Source organism: Austrofundulus limnaeus, unplaced genomic scaffold (genome assembly GCF_001266775.1).
Source record: "Austrofundulus limnaeus strain Quisiro unplaced genomic scaffold, Austrofundulus_limnaeus-1.0 Scaffold1402, whole genome shotgun sequence".
Classification (NCBI taxonomy): Eukaryota; Metazoa; Chordata; class Actinopteri; order Cyprinodontiformes; family Rivulidae; genus Austrofundulus; species Austrofundulus limnaeus.
This window is the reverse complement of record NW_013953804.1, coordinates 30,606-39,439: the sequence shown is the minus strand read 5'-3', so window position 1 is coordinate 39,439 and position 8,834 is coordinate 30,606. Positions and strand designations below refer to the sequence as shown.

Sequence of the window (8,834 nt, the reverse complement as noted above, 5' to 3'; positions counted from 1 at the left end):
GTGTGTGTGTGTGTGTGTGTGTGTGTGTGTGTGTTAACATGACACAAAGAAGGAAAGACAGTAGTAGTAAAACTGAACAAATATGGCTTCTTTGGAAGGGTTTCCAGTAGGGCTGGGCAAAATTGTATTGTTTGCAACTGATCGTAAGGAATTAATATTTTCTTCTTTGCAATCACTGCAGCTAGTTCTATATGGAGCTGACATATTTATGTGTGTGAAACACCATCACTATCAGGGGTGCATGTGAGGCCAATGGTGGAAGGCAGTGTGGAGCAGCGAACACTAACCCTAATCCTACAAATCTATTTAATCACCTGAAACACAGACATAAACTGGAGTACAAGACAAGACAAAATATATGCGGTAAAAGCTGTTGTCCTTTATTAATCTTCATTGAATTTTATCTGCTAAAATGCTACAATTAATTGAGATAATTTTAATGCCAATAACACCCCCAAGCCTATTTTCCAGAAAGAAGCAACAAAAAACATGAGGACAAAAAGTGCATCCATGCAAACCTCAATAAAGTGATAATGCAAAGAAGAAACAGATGATTACCAGTACTTGAAAAGATGGCTGTCAAGAGCTTTTACCTGATGATGCATAAAAGTTCCCTTACTGTGTCTACATGATTTGGATTAAATAATGACATTAAATATGAGGCACTAAAAGAGAAAATGAGTTGCTGTTTATAATGAGTTAAAGGGGACCTATTATGCAAAATTCACTTTTTAAAGGTTTTTTTTACTCAACTTTGGGTATGTACTTCTTAAAAAAACAATCCTAGGACCAAAAAAAATAATGCACCCAGTGGCATTTTTACTGTAAGTAAATGCATTTTTTATGTATATTAACAACAAGTTTTATACTTCTGTCATTTTGTGATGTCACAAGCCGTATGACAACCCACTGGAACCTGCGTTCAGCCCCTTACCTAGCAACCCAGCTAGACTCCACCTCCTCTGTGTAAAGAGCCGTCGCGGTTGTTGTTGTGCAATGCACAGCTCATTTCAAAATAAGTCTCCAACAGGGCTGTTGGACCAGAGAGTGGGAGACCAGGGTTCGGGACCGGCACGGACACAATTTAATTATTTATTTATTTTCGTTCGTTATGAACATGTTTTCTCATGTACCTCTATTGTTTAGCTCAGTGGTTCCCAACTTTTTGTCTTCTGACCCACAAAATATCCATGGCAAAACCTTGTGACCCCAAATATTACTGGTCTGAGTACACAAACGTCGTTAATAACCCTAAAAACACAGACTTTTTGATAATCTAAACAGGTTGTACACAAATATAAATACTTATTTTTACTTATTTTGTGTTTTTGTAATAATTATAGGGAAAATATTACATCAGCAATTATTCTATTATCCTTCAAATTGATTTCTGGATATTATTATGGTGCTTCATGACCCATAATTGGGTCCCAAGTCCAACTTTGGGAACCAAAGTGCAGTGGTTCCCAAACTTTTCACCTTTTGACCCACAAAATAACAGTAGCAGAGACCTGTGCCCCCAACTATTTTTGGATGATAAACATTTGTATCAGGTCAACAAAACATGGGCATAGTAACAATATTTTTTATACACATTTATCCATTTTTAAATACACTAACCTTACTCCTTTGAAACAACTAAGGCAAAAATGTAATTAATTCAGAAAATCTTTTCAGGACCCCACCTTGATGTTTCAGGACCCCACTTTGGGTCCCGACCCCAACTTTGGGAAACACTGGTTTAGCTTATTAAAGCCTTGTTAAAGTCTATTTCTTCGAGTTTCTGAGGTATTTTGACTGCTGCTGCTGCTGCTCCCTGCTCTGGTAACAGCATGCAGAGTGAGGGCAGAGCAGAGGAGTGGGAGAAAAAAAAAGAAGCTGACTAGACTCTGGGTCTCTCATATGGTTGTACAACGGAGCTTCTGCTATTATTAGCCATGCTAAGGTAAACGCTGGCTTTGGAGGGCGGAGTTAATGTCAACAGATTTTTGGAGGGCGTTACCAACAGAGCTCATTAACATAAACAGCTCTTCTGAACGGAAGTCAGAGCAGGCAGAACTAGAAAATGGGAAATTTTATTATCTGAGAAATATTTTGTGCATTAAATTGAATGAACATGGTCTGGATAGGCCACAGACATACCATAAACATTTCTAGGACCCATAATTGGTTTTCTGTAATAATAAGAGGTTGTGCTCAATGACCTCTCCACTGACTCTCTCTTTCTGCTCCAGTCGGTATTTCAACCGGGCCTTCACCATCTGGTCCAAACAGAACAAGTTCACCCCGACGTTTATCAGCAACCTGATCTCACACACTGAGGCTGATCATGCTGCAGGGGCCTGGCTGCTGCTCTCCAAGGTCGTCACTTCATCCTCAAAACTGCCATACGACAAGATCCTGGAGGCCTGGGACACCATGTTCAGGTGGAGACAGGATCGTATACATCTGATTCTTGTTATTTATTCTAATCCGGCACTATTTAATTTATTCTGTCTTTTCCCAGGTCAAAGGATGTAAATGTGACAACCTGCTGTCACATCCTCTCTGTGATCGGTGACATTGCTTCTCATTTGCACYAAGACACCAAGGAAAGGATAGTTGGTAAACAGTGGTGGAGGAAGTTCATGTGGAAATGTACCGGAGGAATCTGAAACTGTGGTAACCTTCTTCTCCCTCCCCAGCTGATCTGATGTCCTGGTTGAAGACGTTCAGTTTGAGTCTAGAGGTGATCAACGCTTCTGTGCAGACCCTCTTTCAGCTCGGTTCTTGTGAGGACATGAAACAAACTCAGGTTGGAAAACATGACATCCATTTATTTTGCTTTACCTGCTTTTTCTTTGTGGGTGGCTAGTGTCTATCTCCAGCAGTCACTGTGTGAGAGGCATAAAAACAGGAAAAGTCTTAACATTTTCTGTATTAAAAGAAAATCATTCCGTTGAGTTTCTTTGATTTGTTGGGTATGTTTTTTTATGGATTTTTTTAAAAATGAAATTAGACTCAAAGTGACAATTATTGTTTGCTCATGGTTCAAAAACTAGGGAGGATCTTTGTTTTTCCCCAAAGAGAATTTTCCACACCCACATGACCATGGGTGGTTCATCCTAAAAAGTAGTCGAGGTACTGAAAAAAGTGTACAGTTGAAAGTCTTTGATTTAGAAAAGGGTTGGTTTGAGGGCACACTAATAAAGTTGATAAAATTTTATGTAAAATTATGTTCACATGGAGGAGGTGAATCAAGAACTTATTCTAAACTTGTAGTTTTTCTCCTCCTCTCTCTCTTCACATACAGTATTGTCTTTCTTTTCAGGCCTTCATGAATCAGCACTGTGGTGAGTTGGTGTCAATCTGTGAAGCTTATTTAGCCGGCGTCATCCTGCGTGAAAATGGAACCCAGAACCTCAACGAGGAGCTGATGGTGAGAACTGGTGAACTACACAGAAATGAATATATGAGTCAGAAAAACTGCAATAGCAGAGAACACGTTGATAAAATAAAAGATGAGCCTTCACAAGCAACTCAAGAAGGTTTTACATGTGGAAAAGTGAAAAGTAGGCATGTCTCGATCCAGATTTTTTGGCTCCCGATACAATCCGATTTTTTAATGATTAGTCTTTCCGATACCGATCCAATAGCTTAATTTTTTTCCAAGTGACAAGTCTGGTAGTATTAAAGCAAGCCCTGCTGTTCCCACCACGAGAAACATCCAGTTTGCAGATTTTGCAAGATGCAGTTTCAGCATCATTGTTTTCCATTGAAAAGTGTTCCCACACTGTGGACATGGTTGCATACTTGTGTGCGTCTTGACTTCTTAACGGCAGTTGTAAAGCATGATGATACTGAAAACTGGATCGGCCCGGTCACATGACTAAATCAGATTCTGCCTGATTTTCAAAAAAATGGCCATATCTGCCACCGATCGGGACATCCCTAGTGAAAAGCATCTCAATTCTCGTACTGTGTGACTAAACTTACGATGTTCTCTGTACAAGATTAAACACTTCCACACTCTGGGTGTGGCATCGCTCCACTGTCCTGCAATGATCAGCAAGAAGACGATGCTTCTGGTGGAATCGGTCATGACTGCACATTCAGACCAGCAGGCAGGTATGAGGTGGACATCTCAGCAGCACATATTGTTTATTTTTTATTATGTTTATCAAACTCAGTGTTAGTTTATTACTGAAGTACAGAGTGAGTCAAAAGTAGCAGGACACCCAGAAAGAAAAGGGAAAATGTACTATCTGAAAACCCCGGCCGTTAACTTGAAAGCCTCCATATTGGATCAAGGGCACGTTTTCCCAAAGATAGGGCCCTTTACATATCTTAATACCCCAGCAAGTAATGGATATTTTTCCCTTTTTGTTTCTGAAATAAAAGGGTGTCCTGAGACTTTTGACTCAGCCTGTACATTGGCGTGTGCATGTAGAAACTTGAGTGGCACAGAGAGGGTACTTCAAGCTCGGTTTTCTTTTTAAATCCCATAAAGAACAGTTTAATCTAATTGCGTTTTACCTTTTTTTGTTTTCCCTGTAATAAACAGGTTACCAGGAAGAGCTACGAGCATCTCCACCTCTGTCTCAGCCTCTGTCTCAGTACAAAGCAAACCCTCTGCCCACCAGTGTCAAAGCCCACGGCGTCATCACTTTAGGTAAACTCCTCCTGCCTCTGTTCCTCTTTCCGAGCGTCTTGTCCAGTTGTTTGTCATTGCGTTTAACCATCATTTCCCTTCAGGTAAACTGTGCCTGCAGCACGAAGAACTGGCGCAGAAGTACCTGCCAGTGTTCGCCAGAGAGCTCGAGGTCGGCACTGAGGTCGCCGTGCGCAACAACATCGTGGTGATCATGTGCGACTTGTGCATTAGATACACCAACATTGTGGATCACTACATCCCAAACATCTCTGCCTGTCTGCGGGACGATGTAGCCGTCATCAGGGAGCAGACGCTCATCATGCTGACCAACCTGCTCCAGGTTGGTTCTGCTCTGCTTTACAATGAACGCTTGGGAACATTTGAATCAGTTTTCTTGATAAATAAGAAAGCATAAATGATATCTGAACAACTTTAAGTCATTTATATTGGTTTTAGTCCATAATTCTTTTAAAGAGTTTATCTAATAAAGTATAACCCCAATTCTGATGACGTTGGGACACTGTGTAAAACGTAAACAGAACAAGAATACAATGATTTGCAAATCCTTTCCAACCTATTTTCAATTGAAAACACTACATAGACAAGATATTTTATGTGCAAACAAATACACTTTATTTGCTTTTTGCATATATTCATTCATTTTGAATTTGACGCCTGCAACACGTTCAAAAAATCCAAGTAGGGAACCTACTGCAGAGACCCCTTACTCAAAAAATCTGGAACTGCAACAAGCTTATAAAAAAGTTTTTTATCGATTGTTTCTAAATTTTTTCTTTTTTATTTATTTAGGAGGAATTTGTGAAATGGAAGGGCTCTCTCTTCTTTCGCTTTATGGTGGCACTGGTTGACCCTGTCCCTTCCATTGCCAGGTAAATTATTATGTAAATTGTCAGATACATGAGTGTCAAGACTAACGTGGATATATTTTGAGCTTAAAAAAAAACAAGAAGTTACATTTCTCCAACATTAATTTGGAATTTGGCGTAATCAGATTTTTGTTAAACAGCCTAAGCTGCTGGAACTAGGAGTGATGTTTTCTATTTTCTTATGTAATACATTAAATTACATTTTTAAAGTCATAGTTTTACTTAAGATCTTGGCTATGATTGTTGGAGATTAATTTGACTCAAAATTGCAAAAAGATCAGGTGAAATTTCCAGTCTTGATTAGAGCCCTCCAATGCAAATGTCAATACACAGATAAARATCCATTTAAGATAAACAACCATTTAACCTAAAATACATGTTTTTAAACTGCTCCATAGTTAAATAATCAGTTGCCTCATTGTACAGCCTTTGAACTATGTCACATTTCTTAATGATGCTTCCTGTTCCAGCTTGTGTGAATACTGTCTGCTTCATCTGCTGCTGAAGAAGAACCCAGAGATGTTCAGCCAGCACTTCATTGAGTGCATCTTCCACTTCAACTCCTACAACAAACACAAGTCCTACAACAAGTTTCCTCAGAGTGAGAGGTAACATTTAAACTCAACTTTTCTTGTTTATTTTTTCACAAAGCAACTAAAATGGTACAGTGCGAGTAACTTTTAACGAATTGCATCTGAAGCTGAATAAATCTGGCTGTTTAAATTCTATCCAGAGAAAAGGTTCGGTTCTCCCTGAAAGGAACTCAGTATATCGAGAAGCGCTTCCGGATTTATCGTTTCCTGCTGGAGAACTTTACAGACACGCAGCGCTTCAACATCACCAACAGGATCAACCAGACCATCTTAGGTAAGCATACATTTTTTTACATTTTATTTTTCTACTTCAGCTTGAAGTTTGGCTTCGATCTGTATCAGCCTGAAGAAAACCTTGTTTGTTTATTTTTTCCCCCCAGCATGTTTTGCAGATGAGGAGCTGCCTCTGGATGCAGATGGGGCTGAGATACTGTCAGAGACTTTTAAAATCTTGAGTCTGAAGGAGATAAAGCTGCAGGTGGTGTCAGGGTCAGCAGGGGGCGCAGGCGAAGAGGAACCAGAGGAGAACATGGCCAAGGCTGTGATGCAGGCTGCACAGAAGAAGGTGGTGTCACAGGTGAGTGCTTCTGATCAGGTTTCTTTACAAACATGTGTCTGTGTTATTAAACTGTAGTTTTGGGGGAATTTGTCTGTTTAATAATACATTTTCTGTTTTCTATTTTCTAACCACCTGAAAAATACTATAAATCAGCAATACAGAGCATTGCTTGTTGTTGTCTTTTCTGTTTAGTTTTAAATGTTCCCATGCTTTTTATAATTTGTCGTTTTCTGAGCGCTTCGTTTTGGCACTCTTCTTCTAAAACTAAATATAGCGCTCAGCAAGCACGCGTGACGCGTTGACAGTGTAACTGTTAGCGGAAGCGCTAACATAGTAGCTGCATTGTGTGTAACACAAATAACATTCCGGGCGGACGAATGTGCGCTGATTATAACGGTATGTATTTTTTTTACGAAGCTTCAAGGCAGATAAATTTGCCTCGAGGATTTTTTGAAATCAAATTACTCTAATTATTCGAGGAATCGTTTCAGCCCTACACGTGACAGAGAGGGGAACGCAAAAATGACTCAGCCTGCAACTGAAAATATGGATGGAGGGCCTCAGTTTAGCTTGTTTGTTGCACTAGCACCGAGCTAATACATATAAGGCAATATAGTGTTGGCGCTAGCACAAAGGCTAACAGGCTAAGCTGAGGTTCTTCTTCCATGAAGCAGCTCTGTTGTCCTCCATCCATATTTTCAGTTACAGGCTGAGTCATTTCTACCTTCTCCTCTCTGTCAACGCTCTCTGGTTTCATTTAAAAGAGATGATCGTCAGATATTGTCCAAGATTAACCTTCAGGGTGGATATAGCTCGCTCACACCGAGGACCTAACCACATCATCATTTACCCAGAATGCTTTGTGTGTAAATAAAATGGCTCCATCCATGTTAAAATATATTTTAAAAAATGTACAAAACTGAACATCCTACAGTATGTTTACAGTTTTACAACAGTTTAATGTTACAACTAATCCTGGATCCCTTTAAAAACATTTATGTTTATGTTGCCCTCAGGCCCAGGATTCCCTTGCAAAAGAGATCTGTGATCCCAATGGGATGTGCCTGGTTAAATACAGGTTGAATAAATTTAAGAGATGAGATGAGCCTCACTTTTCTCTTTGGATCCACAGGTCCAGAGGAGAGTGTTCATAGAAAACACAGTCCCTCTGATCATCAGCCTGAAGAACCTGCTGGAGAAGAAACGATCCCCTGTCCTCCGAGAGCTCATGGGATACCTCCAGGTAAGACCCTTGTGCTCATATAAATACTTCTTTTTCCAATTTTGATTAGTTGACAAAAAAAAGAGAACACTGTGTTTAAACTTTAAAGTTTATTGTATCAGGACATAAAAAGGTTCAAATATGAAGTAAAATATCAGAAGAACAAGATATGACACTGCACAGAGTTGTTATTGATTTATTTATTTACTTAAAAAAACGGGCCAAAATGCAGAGTTTCATGTACTTCATGTATCCCATCAGGTGACCATGCAGGACTACCGTGATGAAGTGAAGCAGTTCTTCTCTGGGGACGAGCAGCTGGCAGCTGAAGTGGAGTTTGCTCTAAAGATGGCTGACGAGGAAAGAGAGATGCTGGAACAGATGGACACCTGTAACGTGACCGAAAACGCCCAGATACCACCCGCAAACGTCAGCATGTGGAACATAAACATAACCCATCAGTATCAGGATATTAATGAATTTTATTTTTTTTAAATAAAAACTGCAATAATTAATCTTTATCTTTCTCCTCAGGGTTCAGTTCAGGGCTCCCCTGTTAAAAGACCCCTCCTGCCTTTTAATTTTGCGACCCCACAGCCACCTCGTCCAAGCACCGTGTCAAGCAAAAAGGCTCTGACTGACCGGTAAGTGTTTCTCTTCTTGTAGACAGAGTGAGTGCTTAAATAAATTAAAAAAGAAAAAAACAGGAAAAATAGGCATCAAAACTGGATTTAAAACAAACAGTGCAGCTGTTTGACAGTTTTGATCAGTATTTGCATTTTGAAATCTTACCTTCACAAGAATATACTGCATGCCTTAATGCAAATGAAAACAACAACAAGAAACATTGGACCTCATGCAAGAACCGTTCGTACGCACAGATTTGTTCTTAAATTGTGCGTACGAGTGATTTAGGAGAATTTGTGGCATTCACCAATGT

General features: G+C 39.7%; 1 protein-coding gene across 2 annotated transcripts in view; it reads left to right on the top strand.

Annotated features, from left to right (window-relative positions):
* The window catches only part of ncapd3 (non-SMC condensin II complex, subunit D3), a 29,289-nt gene that overhangs the window by 15,482 nt on the left and 4,973 nt on the right, over nucleotides 1-8,834 (top strand). For both annotated transcript variants that reach the window (XM_014032251.1, XM_014032249.1), the window contains exons 17-30: nucleotides 2,235-2,426; nucleotides 2,507-2,604; nucleotides 2,685-2,794; nucleotides 3,311-3,418; nucleotides 3,993-4,107; nucleotides 4,544-4,651; nucleotides 4,735-4,973; nucleotides 5,444-5,523; nucleotides 5,991-6,128; nucleotides 6,254-6,387; nucleotides 6,494-6,690; nucleotides 7,805-7,915; nucleotides 8,156-8,323; nucleotides 8,429-8,538. In XM_014032251.1, coding sequence (XP_013887705.1) covers nucleotides 2,235-2,426; nucleotides 2,507-2,604; nucleotides 2,685-2,794; nucleotides 3,311-3,418; nucleotides 3,993-4,107; nucleotides 4,544-4,651; nucleotides 4,735-4,973; nucleotides 5,444-5,523; nucleotides 5,991-6,128; nucleotides 6,254-6,387; nucleotides 6,494-6,690; nucleotides 7,805-7,915; nucleotides 8,156-8,323; nucleotides 8,429-8,538 — 1,908 coding nt within the window. The remainder of the gene's footprint in view (nucleotides 1-2,234; nucleotides 2,427-2,506; nucleotides 2,605-2,684; nucleotides 2,795-3,310; nucleotides 3,419-3,992; nucleotides 4,108-4,543; nucleotides 4,652-4,734; nucleotides 4,974-5,443; nucleotides 5,524-5,990; nucleotides 6,129-6,253; nucleotides 6,388-6,493; nucleotides 6,691-7,804; nucleotides 7,916-8,155; nucleotides 8,324-8,428; nucleotides 8,539-8,834) is intronic.